Here is a 19,345-nt window from a genome sequence, read left to right as displayed (position 1 = left end):
CCAACAGCCAGAATCCAGACACCCATAGAGAAGAGCGGTGAGTATTTTTCTATCCCCTTCCCTAACCCCTACCCCTCTCTCCTAGGTGCCTAACCCTGACCTTCCCCCCTAGTGCCTAAACCTAACCTCTCTCTGTGGCTGTCTTATATATATAAATATATATATATATAGTATATATTGTGGTAGATGCACTGGAGAAGTCTGGGATGGCATATATGTGTGTCCCAGATTCCTATCATATGTGTTTTAAAAAGCCCAGGAAAAGTCTGTTATGCCTAACAGATCAGAAGTGTCGGCTTTTGGTAAAAGCCGGATAATGGGTCCTAGGGGTGTGGATGTGAGAAGAGAAGGGAGGGCTCCATCCACAGGCCATTTCAGGTGTTTTGCCTTTCAGTCTGGGAGCAGGCTGATTAGTAGTTGTACCTGCAAGTGGTTTATATAGCTGTGTTAAGGTTTTGGTTCAGTGGCTCACATACCCTGGGGAGAACAGACACTGAGGTTTGTTCAGAGACACTGTGATATTTGTTGTTTATGTTGCACAATAAAACTGGTTCCAAACAGCTTGCGCGAAAACCCTGGACTGGTGTGCTGTTTTCTGGCTGCTGTGTGTAAGGAGGTGTCCATCTACCCCAGGAGAGAGACCCCCTACCCCGACTATATCACTATATATATATATATATATATATATATAAAGTTAGCTACAGAGATAGCGAGAGAGAGAGAGATAAGACAGGTGGATAGATGATAGATTTTAGATAGATGGGGGTTGGGTAGAGATACCTGCTTGCTAGTGCAAAATCAACAGTTATGACTGGAATAAAACATTCTGGTTTTCTCTTTGGTGTATGGTATTGTGGTGGTGACGAAGGCCTAGTATAGTAATACATTTATATCTGGGCATGGCTTAGCCCAGTGGTTCCCACACTGGGGTGCCTCGGGACACTTGCAGGGGTGCCTCAGGTTGTGGTCCAGCACCAACTCAAATTATTTATGATCAATGTAATGTAAATATGTGGACAAACAGAAGCTCAAACCTATCCAACACCCCATAATTGACCCTAAGGATGACAGGTAGCGAAATTTACTTCACTTTACTACATTTTTTTCTGAATTTCTCAATAAGAAACGTTTGGCCTAGGGGTGCCTGTGAAAACAATGCTGTTACTCTAGGGCGCCCTGATCCAAAAACGTTTGGGAACCTCTGGCTTAGCCTAAATTCGATTTATTTTACCTCTCTACTAAATGAATATTTTCAGTGCTGCTGCAATCTCCTGCAATCTCCTGCTAACAATTACTTACAGATACACGAACTGCACTGAGCGGTACAACTCCAGTATTTTACACATTCACTTCTCACGCACTTAATACACTCACTGAACAGCTGTCATCTCATTTTACAGAGCTGACTTGTCAGTCGCTTTTACAGATGTACGAGGTGCGGCTATTAAATAACCAGATAAGTTATGTTTAATTATATTAAGTACATTTTAACTCCATTCCCCTTCTATGTACTAACCTTCTGCGTCCACGCACCGCAGCATTCTGATTTTCCATTGGCCAAAGCCGTGGTGCAGTTCATTATCTGTCAGCTGTCTCAGCAGCTCCGTCGTTTTCTTTTTTACCTCAGTAACTGATGCAAAACGGGATACCTTGAGTACAGGGGATGTAGTTAGTATACCGGAGGACGGGATGCCGGCCGGCAAAGCCCGACTTGGGACTAAAGATAGGCGTTGAAATCCCAACGCAAGTCTATATCCCGACGCCGGAATCTCGACAACCGCCACCCCGAACGACGTTACACTGGGGCATCTTAGCTGTTAGCTGCGGGAGGAGGGGGAGGGTTAGGTTTAGGCACCACGGGGGGGAAGGGTTAGGGTTTGGGGGGAGGTTTAGGTTAGGACCACTGGGGGGGGGGTTAGAGTTAGACACTAAGGGGGGAAGGTTATGTTTAGGCACCAAGGGGGGAGGGTTAGGATTAGGCACTAATGGAGAGGGTGCAAGTAGCGAGGGTTAGGGTGAGAAGGGGTAGGGTTAGTATACTTACCCAACCCCTGTCGGGATACCGAGCATCGGGAAGCCGCTGTCGACAATTTGACAGCAGGCATCCCAACTGCTGGTGTTTCATACCAAACCCGAGATCAGATTTGACTTTAGGGAAAAGAAAGATGTCACACGGTGCTGGTCTGGCGAGTATGGAGGGTGTTCCAGTGGGATGTAGTCAGCATCCCGGCTTCCAGGATGCGACGGTCAAAATACCGGTGCCGTAATCCCGACCGCCGGCATCCCAAAGGTAAGTATCATGGGTTATGGGGAGGGTTAGGTTTAGGGTGCGGGGAGGAGGAAGTTAGGTTTAGACTAGAGATGTGCAGTTCAGTTTTACTCGGATATGTTCGGTTCTCATAAATGGCATCATATTGGCTACCCGGCTGTCACGTGTTTTGAAAAGCCAATAAGATAAATCTGGACTAATCCGAACTTGCGCTAATTTGGTGTCAGAGTTCAGCCGGGGATCGGCCGTCCCTTACCGTCCCACCGGCTTCCTCTGACTTCCCGGGCAGTCGGACGGCTGGTGCGGCGACGTGGGAGGAGCTGAGCATTCACCCTGATGCTGCTGTGTCGGGCGGCCCGGTGAGCAGGGATCGCAGTCTCCGTCATGGGCGCCGCCATGACACTTTCATTTTGCCAGTATTTTCCTCCCTGTGTGGTCTGGCTGGTCAGCTGACGCTGTGGACCTATCAGCAGGCTTCCAGGGGTATATATCCGGCTCCTGTGCTCCAGGTATTTGCCTGAACAACTATTGTCGCTGCTAGTGTAACTAGTGGAGTCTCGTTTCAGGTTCCCTTGCTTCCAGTGAACTATTTCCAGAGTATTCTTCTGCGCTACAGAGCTTCCTCACCGCAGTGCTTTACCATCGCAGCCTGTGTGCAGTTATACCATCCACCTCACCGCAGTGCTTTACCATTGCAGCCTATGTGCAGTTATACCATCCACCTCACCGCAGTGCTTTACCATCGCAGCCTGTGTGCAGTACCACCACCCACATCGTTACAGTGACTTTCCGTCTCTGCCTGTTTCACGTCATATTGCACCATAGTGCATCTCTCCTACCGGAAATCCGGTAAGGTGTGTGCCCAGTCACATCCCGCGGTGCGTTCTGCTACCAGCGTGTCCAAGTGCACCCTCTCTTAGCACCTCAAGTGCTAAACCCCAAGCCTGGGGCTCTACCCAGTTTCCCACATGCCTTGTTCTGGCATTTTCCCTTGGGCCACGGGTATTTGTTTCTCTTTTCCCTGCGGGGCTTGGTCTCCTAGTCAAAGGACCGCGACCTGCTTGCAGGGTGCAGCTCAAGCCCATATCCCGCTTGGAGGGGTCACTGGCGAACACCTCCCTGTAGGTTAGACTCCGCACCATTGACTAGGTCTAGCCAACGACCAAGACCCGTGGATGCGGAGATCATACATCCAGGCCCCTCGCCTTTGTCTCTTCCCGCAGCCTCAGCTTTCAAAAACCCGCCTCCCAGCCTGACATTTGGTGATAAGAACCGAATAAAACCGAACCCGCACATCTCTAGTTTAGACACTAGGGGGGGAGGTTGGGTTCAGGCACCAGGGAGGGAGGGTTAGGGGTAAGGGTTAGTGGTAGGATATTTACCTAATAGTTTCGGGATTCTGACTGTCGGGATGCCGCTGTCGGTATTCTGACCGGCGGCATCCCGACCGCCGGAATCTCATACCCAACCCGTTCTAGCACTACAATCTGTTTCTCAGCCAAAAACTGCTTCCCAGGGAAAGTTGCTAAAACATTCTTGTAGTAATGCTGAGTCACTGTTGTGCCGTCTGGTAGCCAGTCTTCCAAAAGAACACCCTTGATATCAAAGAAAACAATTAACATGGCTTTGAATTTGGATTTACTTTGACGTGTTTCCTTCATTCTTGGTGATGATGGTGTTTCCCCGTGCATGGACTGGCGTTTTGACTCAGGATCGTGCTGGAAGATCCATGTTTCATCACAGGCAATAACTTTATCTAAAAAATGCAAATCCGCTTGAATTTGTTCCAAAACGTCTGTACAAATTTCTGGTCAGCAGTTAAGAGTCTTGGAACCATCTTAGCACAAACCTTTGTCATGTTAAGATCTTGATGCAAAACTTGCCTAACAGTTTCTCTGCCGATGTTTACCATTTCTGCGATCATTCGGATGCTGAGCCGACGGTCAATTAGAAATTTTTTTTTTTATAAATTCCACATTCATTTGTTTTTGATGTGCAAGGGCGTCCGGGGCGTTCATCATCATCTTCAATATCCTCACAAATGTCACTAAATATGTTGTGCCTCTTAAACACACGTGCACATGACATACAAACTGTCCCGTAAGCCTCGATTAGCATATGGAAAGATTCGGCGGGCGTTTTGTTTAATTTAACAAAAATTTTTTACTGATCACGTTGCTCTACTTTTGAACCAAGCATTTTTACCACGCATGGCAAATGCACAACTTCTTCCAATGCTGTGTGACAGCAAACTATCTGTGCGAGAGGGGTGAAACTTGTAAAACCGTTTTGGGATAGTCCAAAGTCAATGTTCCCCCACTCCCTTTTAACTCACACAGTATGGTTTATTTTTTACAAGTACAGTCTTGATATTTAATAGCCACACCTTGTATGATGAGTATAGTGATTAATGCCCATTGCCGACCTTATCAAGTGATCAGCCTGGTCGATGTTTAGAACAGTGTTGGAGCTGGTGATATCTGTGAGACTGAGAATGTGGCACCACCTTTATTAATCTCTCCAGGTGAGCACTTGATGGCAATACATTAGCAGAGTTTATATAGCCTATGACATCTAGACCATTACCATCTATCTATAAAGTCCCCCGTAAATGGAAGCTCTACACTAACAGTTCCACAGAGAGTACATTAGAGGGAGCTATTGCTCCTAACAAACCACATTTCTCCATAGCCGAGTGGGCTTTTCAGGGCAGCGAGCGTAGACATTGAAAATGATACCCCTGTCTGTATGTGCACTATATAGTGACATTTTGGAAATCATTGGCTATACTCATGCAGTCATCAGTTCAGAAAGCAGAGAAAATCTCAGAATTACGGCAACTTACTCAAATATCTTTTCTAGCTGATCCACATCTGAGTTCCCACGAAACAGAGGCCTTGAAGACAGAATTAAAAGAAATATTGCAGTTAGTCAGCTCGCTTATCGATGTATAAAACATATAATACTACTAATATTATACATTTATTTGTTTGCAGCATACCTAGTTTTAGTGACAACACTTCACAGACACATTTATGAAATGTATGTAATGATGTTATAATGAAGACAACTGGAATCACACAGTAAATATATACTCAAAGACTCAATTTCTTTATTTGCATTGCCTCAATATACATAACCATGGAAAGCACCATCAGCAGGCAAATAATAATAATTATAATTATAATATGTAAAGAGTTGTCCCTGCTACTACAATATTACATGTATCCAACCTTCCAAACAATAAGATTTTAGCTACCATTTATCAAGCACATTCTATAAAATGAAAGCTAAAAGCTGATTGGTTGCTTTCTCCACCAATCCTCTTTAGAAGGTTGGATGCACCTCCCCCTCAGGGAGAAGACTGAATGACTAATTAAGTAGGAAAATCAGGTTACGTTTTAAAGATGACGGTTTTACTGGGTTCATGTAAAGGCGATAAAAAAATAAAAACAAACAGAGCTTTCATTAAACCATTATTTCAGGGGTTCCCAAACTCCGCCATTACGGTCCACGTTTTAAGGAAATCCATGCTTGAGCACAGATGACTTGATTTGTACCTCAGTCAATTAGAGTTGTCCATCTTTAAGCATGGATATCCTTAAAACCTGGACTGTAATGGTGGAGTTTGGGAACCCCTGCATTAGATGTTATATTATTTGAATGGGGAACTGAGTCATTATGGATATACCAGGATATGCACAAAACTTTTGTATTATTGTTTTTCAAAAAAGCATGGGAGCGCAGCTGGACCCCCATCCCCCCCCCACCGCAATCTCTCCTCAATATATATATAACACTTTGATGAAGCTTAGCCAATTAAATGTCTCTTCTGGTAATGGAAATAATGTTGGCACTTTAACTAAATCCTGACAGCCGTGATGTCAGTATGGGGAATCTATGAGATATTCACAGCAGTTGATATAACCAAACACAAAACCACAAGCGGATTATAAGCCCTTTCCTCCCTCATTATGATGCTATCACAGATGTTCCATTTGAGAGACCCTGGCACAGAATCCATGAGGAATTCATGTGAACATTTTCACGCATGTCCAAAGAGCCACAATCCAACATTACGTCATTCTTCCTCCTGTGATCTTCTTCCGTGGAACCAGTCCAGGAAAATATTCTCACGGCCTCAGGTAGTCTTCCCTGACACAACCAACCTCCCGTTCATCTCCATCATGTCTCTCCTTCCAGAAACTGGAAGTTTACTTTATGTTTCTATAACAGCTTCTTGAAGGGAATCCAAAGATTCAGCAAACACCGGCTATACGGCTCTCAATCAAATATTTACTGATCGAGACCATCTGTTGATGAAGAAATGGACGGAGAAAATGATATTGCTGTTTTGGAGACAAGAGACATCCGGGTTTTCTTTTTATCCCTTAGTATAAATTGTGTGTTAACTCTTGGTCGAAGACATAGAAGTGTTGGCTACACTCTACAAGTGCTTTCCAACATTTTTTGGACTCGATACGTGCCGAAGCGAGGATGCGTTGCCAACTGTGAAAGTGCCTGACAATGACAAGGGTTGTTCTTAGCCCTGAATGAGTTGCACTTAATCATAACGTATAGAGTGAAAATCACACGCAGATTGATTATGGCTATCCAACAGACCGCAGGGAATGTTTTCCTTTATTTAATAAGTAATGGTCTCCTTAAAATGCAACTGTTACTCACAGACGATGGAGACGGTCTTTTTGCAGACGGAACCAATATTTAGTCTATCAATTCACTTGCAACTATCTAAGTGCAAAATAATGACCTTCATCGAATCATTCTGACGGCTTCATCATGTCATCCAAAATTATTCCTAGCACATGTATGGTGAAATATTTAAATGAGGTAACTGGTAAATATGGTTGAAGCAATGAAGGATTATGTGCAAATCATCCAATAAAAATAATTAGCAACACATTTTCTTATCGTTCAACAGAGTTCCTGATTCTGAGTCGGATGCAATGGAGATATTCGCACAAGTTGTTAATATCTTTCTACTGCACATATGTCTAACTGTGGTTGCAAAAGACGCTCAATCACATACATTGGAGGCTATACTTTGATGGAGATTTTGCACCTAGCATGAGACTGATGCAAGTTTCAATGGTGCAACTGATGGTTGTGCCTGAAGATGGTGCGTCTTTAGGCGCAACTATCAGATGCAACCAGCCCCATGCAGAATAGTTATATATAGTGGGATAATTGCGTCTAAAGACGCACAAAGTGGCCATCCAGTCCGTTCAGGAACTTGATGATATCTGATTCTGTTTCAATTACTTTTATTATTAGTATTATTTTAATCTTTTTATTTGTAAAGCGCCACTGTCAGGGTTCAGACTAGGATCAGCTACCTCTTACCTCCGTGCCGGTTTCCCCTGACTTCCTTGTGGTCAGACGTCTGGTGCAGTGATGGGCAAGATGCTGAGTATTCTGCCTTAGGTGCTTTCTGTGGACTTCCATGGTCGGCTGTGTGTGTTGGGGATTGGAGTTCCCATCATGGGCACCGCCATGACAGTTCGTCTCAGGTGACAGTCCTCCTAACCAATGGTAGCATGATCTCAGTCAGCTGACGCTGTGCTCCAATTATCTGCTATCCCTGGGTATAAATACGCCTCCAGAACTCCAGGAAGTTGCCTGATCAACAGTTGTCACTCCTAGTGTACTAGTTGAGTCTTGTTCCAGGTTCCCTTGGTTTCCACGCCTAGTACCTAGTTGTTTCCAGTGAGCAGCAGTGCGACCTAACATCTCTGCCTGTGTGCCTAAGTCTCCTGTGTTTTCCTGTGAGCACCCGTGCAACCTACATCTCTGCCTGTGTGCCTAATTCTCCAGTGTTTTCTTGTGAATAGCAGTGCGACCAACATCCTTGCCTGCACATCAATACCAGTGTCTTTCTCGAGTCGCACCCCGTGGTGCAAAATTGCATCAGCAGCTCGAATACCAGTGTCTCTCTTGAGTCGCACCCCGTGGTGAAAAAGTGTGTCAGCACATCGAATACCAGTGTCTCTCTCGAGTCGCACCCCGTGGTGCAAAACTGCGTCTGCACATTAATACCAGTGTCTCCCTCGAGTGCACCCCGCAGTGCAAAAGTGCGTCTGCACATCATTCCCTGTGTACCCCTTGTGTTTTAACCTGCGGTGCTAAAGTGTGTCAGCACGCCACTCCTAGTGTTTCCCTCGGGTGCCAACCAGCAGTGCAAAAGTGTGTTCACACGCCATCTTCCTGTGTATTCCTTGTGAGTTTACCTGTGGTGCTAAAGTGGGTCTGCATGGCATTTCCGGTGTATCCTTCTAGTGTCATTCCCTGTGACAAGAGGGCGTCCACACGTCACTTCCTGTGTCTTTTCAAGTGCTATCCAGTTGTGCAAACGTGTGTCAATACTTTATTCCTGGAATACTCTCAAGTATTAACTCTCAGTGTACTCCTAGTGTAACAGTTCCTTTGATAGGCACTTCCCTTGGGCATTGATATCTTGAGCCTCCGTTCCCACTGATCTTGGATACCTGGTCAAACCGCAACCGGCCTGCAGGGTGCAGCTAAGCCCATATCCTGCTCGGAGGGATTACTGGTGAACACCTCCCTGCAGGTTACATTCCGCACCATTGACCAGGTTTCGCCTACGTCCAAGATCTGTGGACGAGGAATTCTTGTATCCAGGCCTTTCACCCCGAATCCTTCCAAAAACTAAATCACAACCCCTCATTAGGGGATTCTACCCCTGCAAACCTGACAGCCACAAGGTTTCTGAAGCGCCATTCAAAGGGATAAAACTAACGCAGACAGTATATAAATTAACATACAGATGTGTGCTTATATTCAAAGCATCAATATGCCCTGCAGTGCGAGTAGGCCATGCTGAGCGGTGTGGCGTAGCATCTTATTCATACCACAGACGCAGCGAAACACCACTCAATCTGTACCAGAGATGCCGGAGCTGAGACTTTAACCGCCAGGAATTCGTTTTATATGTAAGTCGCATAGGAAGCACTATGGAACTTGGCATAAGAAAAAGCAGCGGTAGCTGCAAAATATTCAGTTTTCAGGAATTATCGTGCCATCCAGGATGAGATGGCTGACAGACAGGAGGTGACACTGAGAGGAAATAGGTGGGGATGGAAAGTAAATTTGGCTACCGTAGGCATAAAGGTAGTAGCAAAGTCCATAGAACTAATAAGGTTGCAGTGGAAAACGTGTAGAGAAAGAAGAGAAGGGGGCTAAGGACAGAACCTTGGGTGACCCCAATTTGAAAGTAAAATGGAGGGGGAGGTAATTGTAGAAATAGAGAATTAATGATTGGACAAGTAGAGTAGGAAGTGATCCAGGAGCGAGCTCAGTCGCGAAGCCCAATAGAGTGGTGGGTTTGGAGGAGGTGGTGGTGGTCACTGGTGTTAAATGCTGCTGTAAGGTAAAGGACTGTAAGACTAGAGTTTTTGGTTGAATAAGGAGATCACACTCCAAGTTGGAGAGGGTATAGGAGGGAGAAGGTGGAAAAGAGGAAAGTGAGGCAGTTGTACAAGTGGCTTGGAGGCATGGGGCGAAAAGAGATGGGATGGTAATTAGCTGGAGGTCAAGAGAGGGTTTCCTATGAATGGGGGAGACCAGACATAAAGGGAATAGAAGAGAGAGATAAGAGGTCACGGTGGACGGTTGTGGAGGTGAAGTGGGTGGCAAAATCAGGTGCACCGAGGGAGGAGGAAAGGTGGAGTTGAGGAAGGAGTTGAAGGTATCAAAGAAGCATTGGGTGTTGGAGGCCTGGGAGAAAATGAAAGATTTGAAGGTGAGAGTTTAGAAAATGTGAGAGTAAACTCTCACACTTTTTAAACTCAGCCAATGTAATAAAAGTCTGAGAACGAGCAAACTTGCAGGTTTTTCAGACTAAAAAAACTCTCATAATTTAAATTCTCATCCAGATGTGTTCCCATTTTGAAGATACAACTCGACTAATGTAAAAGTGTGAGAGTTTACTGCTAAACTCTCACATTTTCTAAACTCTCACCCTATTACATTTAGCCCATAGGATGAGAATGTATTTGAAGTGGATGAGGTCGGCAAGATAGTGCAACTTCCTCCAGAGGCGCTAAGAAGAGAAAGTGGGTCAGAGTAGAGTGCCAGGTCTGGGGAGGGGACAGTCTGAGATTAATGGTAACAGGTGGGGCAGTAGTGTCAAGGTCAATAGTGACGGCATGGTCATAAAAGGAAACAGCTTGGACAGGGCAGGTTTGGGTAGTAATGGGGAAGGGAGTCTAAAGAAAAGTAATTGTGATTTGTGTTTAGAGAGAGGGAGGAGTTGTCAAATTTAGAAGCATTACTGAGATGAGAAAAGACCAAGTCAAGGGAGAGACCATTGATGTGAGAGGGTTAGGGGGTCCATTGGGAGAGGTTGAGGGAGTTAGAGATGAAGAGGCCATGAATGGGGGTCAGCTTGGCACATGAGAAGAGGAAGGAGGAGGAAGAACAGAAGAGGAGATGCAGATGAGATTAGGAAGTTTGCAGTGGGAAGGGTTGGGTTTAAGGTGATGGGGGTGATAGAGGGAGAAGTAAGGATAGGGTGGGATCTGGGGTGTGGGAAAGGGAGATTAAAAGAGAGAAAGGTCTAGTCATGATTAGGCAGCAAAATAACCAAAGGCAGTACAGTGGCATAATTCCACAGTAGATATGACAGTACGCAGTGAATGAATCAATAGATAGACAGTTAACCATTTTCTTGCCACAGCTCCGACCATCCACCCCATATTACAACACGTTAGGTAAGTGGGACCCAAATGTCTCTTTAAGAGACATCCCATCTAGTCCCCCCATTGACTTTCCAGGTCTACTATTCTCAGTTTTGTCTGTCAGGTGACATTTAATAGAAAATAATTTAATTCTCTTTGCCTCCACTGAGTATCATACAACTGGGGAAGTACTAATTACAGTTCACACGTCATTTAAACATAGTGGACCTCATTCAGTATTGGAGGTACATACAAACATAGAATGTTGCATTTTGCTACGTATTTTAGTTGGCTGTAGACGCAAGATGTGACCAACTCTGCTTGTGAACACGAGACTCCCTACCTACACAGGAGCAGATGCGCCCCCAATAAGATAGGTGTGGCTTCGCTGTGCATACGAAAATGCTCAAGTGCGCAGTACACAACTTATATACATTACCGTACATGGCAGGAAAGTGTAGCTTAGAGGTACTCAAGTTACTTGAAGCCTGGAAAAGGCAAATTGTACAAGATGGAAATATTTGAACTTTTTTAAAGTCCACACTAATAAACAGGAAGCTGTATGAAAAACGGCCGGCCGCATGGACGGGAGTTCGAATCTCGGCAGCGTCAGGCAGACAAATGAAGAGTTCCCGGTAGCGGCAGCCCGACAGCGCTGGAAATCCCAATCTAACCTAACCTAACCCTCCTTAGGGGTGCCTAACACTAACCTCCCCCCCTGTGCCTAACCCTAATCCCCCCTCTAAGTGCCTAAACCTAACCCCCCCTTCCCCGCTGCCTAAACCTAAGTCCCCCGGGAGGTGCCTAACCCTAACCTCCCCCCGGGGGTGCCTAACCCTAACCCTCCCTCCCCCTAGCCTATCCCTAACCCTCCTGGGAGGGTGCCTAACCCAAGTCCCCCCCGGGTGCCCTAAACCTAACCCCCCCACCCGCGGCTGTCCGCTCACGGCGCCCAGCATCCCTTCGATCGGGATGCCGGGCACCGGTCTCCCGGCGTCGGAAAAATGACAGGTGTCTAGATTTAGACGCCTGTCATTTAACCCTCGCCGGGATAAAGCAGTCGGGAAGCCGGCTGTCGGGCTTACGTCAGCCGGCTTCCCGATTGCATCCCAATAAACATATGGGTAGCCTTCCCCTTCCAAAATAGGAAACTTGCTGTAATTAAAAACAAATGAGCATTCAGTACTCTATAATCTTGCTTTAAAACCTTAATCAGCAGCATTTATACTTAATTTCCATTAATGGGTGTATCTTAGACGCATCCGACCAATCAGACGCAGCCTGCGACTGCCATCATCATCAGCCCACAGATTTCACTAGGGTTTTGAGTGCTCACAAATCATGTCCCTCCAAATAGGCTCATTTGCAATTGATCAGCGGCCATTTTTGATGAAATTTATGTCAACAAACCCTTACTGTATTTTTCCACGTCTACACTCCCCCCTCCAACCTCTGCTCCGCTTTTCATAGGGAGTTACAAGTGCAACTTGCCTGTAAAACAAGATGCACATCATGAAAAAAACTTTAATTTGCACTAAAAAAAAGAGCAAGCTGCAGCCAAAAAAAGCTGAAACTTGCATATATGCCCAACTCTGAATGATGTCCAGTGCAGACGGCCATTTTGCGGGGGCACGTGGTTTAACTAGGAAATAGTGACAACACCAAGGCACATAGAGGAGGCAGCCATTCTGTGGGATGATTCAATATTACTCATGATAATGCGTGAGTTCATTAGCAATTTACATCTCTGATCTCATCTCCCTTCACTCTTCTGTCCGCCCTCTTCGTTCAATCAATACACGCCGCCTTTCATGCCAATTGATTACTTCCTTCCACTCCCACCTCCAAGATTTTACCCATGCTGCTCCCCACCTTTGGAACTCCCTCCCACTCCCCATCAGACTCTGCACCTCTCTACAATTATTCAAACAAGCTCTTAAGACCCTCTACTTCATTAAAGCCTTCCAGCTCTCATCCTAACTTGCTGCTACATGCTCCTTCCTCCCCGCCCACCCCATTCTGTGTCACTCCTGTTTGTCTGCCCCTCCATTTTGTAGAATGTAAGCTCTTTCGAGCAGGGCCCTCTACCCTCTTCTCCCTACTGTATTTTCATTTATCTCTGACTCCCCAGTAGGGCAAATAACATTTGGCTGCTTATGTGGGTGTAAAGGTCGCTAATATAGCCATGTTTATTATCCATGTCCGTGTCCTGCTTTGTATTGTATTGTATGTCACTGGTTACTTATTTGTTTATGTACTTTGTAAGGCGCTGCGGAACACTTGTGGCGCCATATAAATAAATGCTAATAATAATAACTAGTGTAATCATTGAGGCATGAGGCACAAAGTGACATCAATACTTCATTGTGACAATTCCTTGTGCACTTTCCAACTTGAGGTCAGTCAGTGGACCTCATTCAGAGCCGCTGGCAAAATGCGAGCGCTCACTCTGAATGAGGGCGGCCGCTTCCTTTTTAAAATCCGGCCTCCTGGCCGCTCGCTAAGCTGTGGGTGACCACCCACAGCTTTAGCGAGCGGCCAGGTTGATGGTCGCGAAGGTCAAGACCATCGCGACCATCGTGGGTTGCGACGAGACCCTTGTGGTAGGGTCTCGTCTGCCGCAAGTCCCAGTGAGCTTTCAGCTCTAATAGAGCCGGAAGCTCACCACTGACATCACTGGTGATGTCAGTGGGGCCGCCCCCAAACGGCAGGCATTCCTTCGGGAACGCCGCCGTTTGGCCAGCCACCCCCCCCACCCCGCCTACAAAACGGTGCGAGCTGTCATCACCATCGACAGCCGCCCCTTTTGTAGTGAGCCCCGGAGCGAGAGAATTTCTCTCTCGCTACGGGGCTTGCGCGTGCGCATGGCCTCAACATCAACCCGCTTGCGAGCGCTCAGTCTGAATGAGGCCCAGTGATTACATTGCAAATACATGCATGGACATCAAACCAGTAAACTTCAATTGAATTCCGAACCATTAAGAAATATTTGAGCATCTCTAGTTGAGACTAAGAGCCCGATCCAGAGACAGCCGCAATGTCGATGTCGGACGCAGTGGAGCCATTTATTGCTATTGTGCATACGCCAAAGACGGACGCACAGTGATGGACTAGGTATGGCGCTCTGGAGAGGATTTTTTCCCAAAGTGAGTGACAGGTAGCCAGCGTTCAGGGGTGGATAGAAAACCACAGTTGTGTAGGGACTGTTTTCTAGGCGTCGCCCTAATAAGCCTCTGCGAATCCGTACGCAGCTGGAGAGGCCGCGGCATCTTGGGTCAGACGATCATTCTGAGACGGCATAGGCTTGCTCAGAGGTTTCGATGTGCAACCGCTGCTTTTGCTTTTGTACATAAGTGGCGGATGTTAGACAATGGTAGCGTGCTTCTCTCTGTACACAAGTTGGTAGCTGAGCATAATTTTGCAAATCCACTGTGTACGGGATGGAAGCAGCAACGGCCATTGCACTGCATCTCTGAAGCAGGCCCTAAATCCTGGCCTTGCTGAGTAATTGTTACCAGTTCCACACGCTTTACACTTGTTAAAGAGTTAACTGCTGCTCATACTTTGAGCAATCTAGGCAAATCCCTTAATAAAATCAGTGTGAACCTCCCACTTCCTTCAGTCTGCATTCCTATAAGCCCCCCTATAATATTGCACTTGTTCTGAATCTTCTATTAGAGGCCAGTGGCTCTGCAGATCACATTAAATATCTCCCATGTCGTGGGAAAACATTCTAGATATTCTCAAAGTCTGAGCCAAAGATTTATCATAAAGCTCTGGTGAGTTTGTGTCCTATGCCGGAGTTACTATTTTATATGTTTCCAGGGCCTGATTACATGACCCTTCATCCTCCAAAACTCCATCGTTCCTCTCAAAGCTTTAGATTTCATTTTTGGCACTAATAAGAGTTCTACAATTACTTCTTATAATCATTTATTCACAGACTAATTTACACTGTTTTATTATCTATTCACTATTTAAACTGAGATGATAAAAATAATTTTTTTTTTTACTTCAAATGAGACAATGTCAGTGATTTAATCAGTAGACAGAAAATCTCTTTATAAAGACTTTGGGCATGATTCAGAGGCGCACGCTATTTGCGTGCGCTCCCTCTGAATCAGGGTGTCCCTTTTTTTTTAAATTCCAGCCTCCAGGCCGTTCGCTCAGCTGTGGGTGACCACCCACAGCTTGTGCGAGCGGCCTGGCGATGGTCGCGATTATCGTGACCATCGGCATTGCGAGGAGACTCTTCTGGTAGGGTCTCAGCACTCGTAATGCCAAGTGGACTTCCTGCTCTAATAGAGCAGGAAGTCCACTACTGACATCACGAGTGATGTCAGTAGGGCCGCCCTCAAACGGCAGGCGTTCCTTCGTTTGTACAGCCACACCCCCACCCCCGCCAACAAAACGGGGCGAGCTGTCGTTCAACGTAGACAGCCGCCCCGTTTTGTTGCGAGCACATTGCCCACCAGCGGGTCTGAATCAGGCCCTTTGTGCGTTTTTGTTTAAATACAAATAATGAAAAGAGCTTTACACTTAAATTGTACTAAATCCATCTAACCCTAACCTGCTATGCTGCCGGGATGTCGTCTGTCTAGATTCCGGCATCGGCGTTGATATTTTGATGCCTATCTTACGTCCCGTGTCGGGCTTCCACCGTCGGGATTCAGACCGGCGGCATCCCGTCCGCCTGTCTGCTAACTACATCCCTATATGATAAAATTGGAGTCCTTATGTCACTCCCCTGCAACATTTCGCTATGTTAGGAGGGGGGTGCTTCTCTATCTAATCAGAGTTTGAGTGACAGCTTTAAAGACTTGCAGTGCATTATGCACTGTGTGGATTGGAGGATTCAAGTGGAGGGGCGGGGCCTGTGACATCACTGTAACTCAATCAGGGCATTGTCCCAGAGTAGATGAGTTTTGCCATGGAATGTCAGACCAACACTAGACAATGTATTTTAATTTTATGGTTCACGCTTAGGGCTCCTTTAAATATTGGACATCAATAAGTGCTAATAGTCATGCACAGTATGGTTTACAGTACACAGCATACAGAGAATAGGAAGATAACAGACAATAAAATTGTTTCTAGACCACTCTGGGAAGCAGAAAGTTTAACCAGCTGGTCCAGAACACCAGCCAAGTCCATAATTTCCACGATGACACTAGTTTCCGGCATCCAATATAAAGCTGGTGTCCCCCAAAGTAACACTGCAGCTTAGACATCCACAGTTCCTTCTATTTGTGCAGAATTCTGATGACTGTGTGCTGGCATCTGTAATAACACGGCCGGAGTTTCATCACAGACTTCTCAACACACTGTTTAAAGATTTAAAACCTCACAGTCTATTAATTTGCTAGTTAAACAAACATCATCCAATTAATTTATCCTATGTAAAGGATGCACAGACGTATTAAAAAAATACACTCTCCCCCGCCCACCCCACTTCCTCTTGATTTTTGTTGGACGTGGCAAAAACATACGGTACCTCCCAAATGACCCAAGTTCAGCAAGACGGTCCTGATTTCAGGGGACTGTCCCACCGTCCTCTGGTCAGGACATCCATCCTGATTTGAGGGTGCTTTAGTAACCCCCTATTGTTTTCAGGATACTCCCCAACTCAAAATGTGAAACCTCCACCCCCTGTAGCTCATTTAAATATCTTATGCAGCAAAAAAAATTTCTCATTTTGCAAGTTAGTCCAGTATTACGCCATTATCAACCTCGCTACTTCAAGTCCCCGCCCACATCGCTGCCAATTGCCTTTCACCCCGGGCAAAAATTCAAACCGTTTGAAGAAAATGTTTCACCACATATTTAACGCCATCTTGATGTACTGTGCCACGATAGCACATGAAAGGGGCATGCGGTTCCACAAAATGGCATTTTCGCTGATTCAGAAATAACCTTTTCTATATTTGTTAAACCTAAGACTGTTCCAGTTTGGGGTCAGCATGGGTACAGAGGGGGGGGGAGGCATTTCCAGAATGCCGGGCCCGCAGCCTAGGGAATTTATAACGTTTGTGTGAGTGAGTCTATAACAATCGCCACTGTAAAGTATAAAGACCCCTCTTAATACAAAGGATCACATGATATACAGGTATATGTCCAGCTTCTAAGTAGAAAAACAATGATAATCACATACAAGACCGTATAAAAATTGAAAAACAAAATTCAGAAATATACGTGGAAAAGTTTCAGGAAGCTGTCGGAAGATATTTGAAGTAGAAAAAAAATTACGATCTACGTGAGAAAAACACTACGCTCTCCACAGCTTCCACTTCTTCCAGACAGCGAGTCCCATTGTGTGATGAGAAGATGGGAACTCTGCAGGAGATAAATACTAATCATCTTAATCAGCACCAAAACTTTTAAATATCCATTTCTGAATACAAAATGCCTATATCGTGCTCTGGAACATAGGCTAATAAGTTGAAAATAAAAACAGTAGTGGCATATCTACACTTGGCTCTCACGGACGTGAATAGCGACCTTTACCATGGCATGCATGCGCAGAAGTGACATTTGTGCGTACCTACAATCAATTTTGAGTTGTACGGGTCTCTGCCGGATCTCGCTTTACGAGAAATGGGCTGAAGCTGGGCGGCAACACCGAGTGTCGTGGGCGTGTATCATAAGCTCTGTGTGATTCCGCGTACCAGGAAGGTTCAGCCTGTTTCTGACGTATCTCTTGCTCCTCGCATGGGGCTGGCTCGATGCTAATGATGACGGTCGTGGCGGCCGGTGTAAGACCAATGGGCTAGGCGGCTTCCCGCTTGCAGGCAGATGGACGCAATCCTAAGCATAAGAATCAGGCCCTGTGCCTGGAATGGCAACCCTTGTACATGGAATTCAATCTGTACCCTGAACTCGTACACCCCAGCAGTGATTACACTTCCGGGAGGGGCTATTGCATATTGCTCGATTCTAACGATGGGCAAAAAACATTTAAAAAGAAGAGGGGAATTCAATAAGGAGCGAATACATTCGCCTGGCCGAATCTGCGCGGCAGCCCCGCACTTTACAGCAGCAGGATCTCGCTCAAAAGCGTTGCTACCGCAAAGGGTAACGAGCACTTTTGAGCGAATTGGGCATTCGGCTGGCCGGGCGAAGGGAGCGAGACGGCTGCTGTTGCCGGCGTTAAAACGCCGTGGCAATGGCAAGTCGCACCCTTCTCTTTTTGCAACTGAATTCCCATCAAAGCGTCAATTTTTTAAAAATGTGCCGAAAGCTCCCTCTGTAATAGGCGGAAGATGAATTCCATGGTCAATTTGCCTAATTACCAGTTACTCCAGGTTTAGGAATATCTTTTGCTCTGTCTCATGTTTCCAGTTCCAGGAAGATGCCTTTGAATCTCACATTCCTGGAATCCAATGTGAAGGATGGTTCTTAACCTCAATAACCCGGCATAAATCTTTCCCGACCATGGCTTTCCAAGGTGCCAGACTACTACGTCACTGTACTCCCACGTGTAGAACACAAAAGGGAAAAGCTCACAACGAAAGTCTTCCCAGTCTTTTCCTGTTGACCATAAAACGCCTGCTTTCACTTTTATTCTTGACAGTATGACGGTTGCTGTTACCACACTGCTCAGCCCCCACTGGATGTCTGGCAAGAAGGGAAACCAGGAAGATAACCGCAGCTGGATTGCCTGGGCCTCAGTGTAACAGTAACACCCGACCACAGATCCTTTGCTGTTACTGCATTTTACAACGGCTATCAATCAAGCAACTGCTGATGCTTATGAAAACATCTGCCACAAGCAACAGGGCTTAAAAAGTAAACCGTAAACTCACATAGATGGCGATGCACAATATAATAATTCAGCAGTGAAAAAAACAAAAACAAAAAACCCATAGGGTTGGATAGTGACAGTTAAGTGTGATGCAAAAGTAAAAAAAACATTTGAGATAATCAACTGTAGATAATATCGCTATCATATATAATATACAAGGGGTGGCAACCTATGAATAAACTCTTGTAAATATTAATTTAATAGCAAAAGTCCTTCAAAAATGCCCAAAAAAACAAAGAAGCAATTTCGGTGCAGTGCAAAAATCAGTGTCTGGGCCACCTCGATCGTCTCTGCTGAAGCTCATGGGCTTAAGGAGCAAGATGGCAGTGGAGATATTGTTTGCGCAGGCTGCGCGGAGGAGTGAAGGTGTTCCTAGCAAAGTGCAGAGCAGAAGCCTCGTTCTGCGGTACAGAGAGGCACCCCCCTCCATTGTGCTAGAGGGCTATCTGTCTTCTGCTCTTATCCTATACTATTATCTCACTTGAATGATGAACTAAAGCCAGAAATTATGCTAACCTGAGCGGTATAAGGGGAAAGATTAAAATATAAATTTTTCGG

At 45.7% G+C, this 19,345-nt stretch overlaps 1 protein-coding gene across 1 annotated transcript in view; it reads right to left on the bottom strand.

Annotated features, from left to right (window-relative positions):
* The window catches only part of CDK6 (cyclin dependent kinase 6), a 198,594-nt gene that overhangs the window by 6,335 nt on the left and 172,914 nt on the right, over positions 1-19,345 (bottom strand). Inside the window, exon 6 of the mRNA XM_088442192.1 lies at positions 5,115-5,165. Coding sequence (XP_088298318.1) covers positions 5,115-5,165 — 51 coding nt within the window. The remainder of the gene's footprint in view (positions 1-5,114; positions 5,166-19,345) is intronic.

This window comes from Taudactylus pleione, unplaced genomic scaffold (genome assembly GCF_031769625.1).
Source record: "Taudactylus pleione unplaced genomic scaffold, aTauple2 ptg000306l, whole genome shotgun sequence".
In the NCBI taxonomy this organism is placed as follows: Eukaryota; Metazoa; Chordata; class Amphibia; order Anura; family Myobatrachidae; genus Taudactylus; species Taudactylus pleione.
The sequence above is the reverse complement of the archived record's forward strand: the minus strand, read 5'-3'. Positions and strand labels throughout refer to the sequence as shown.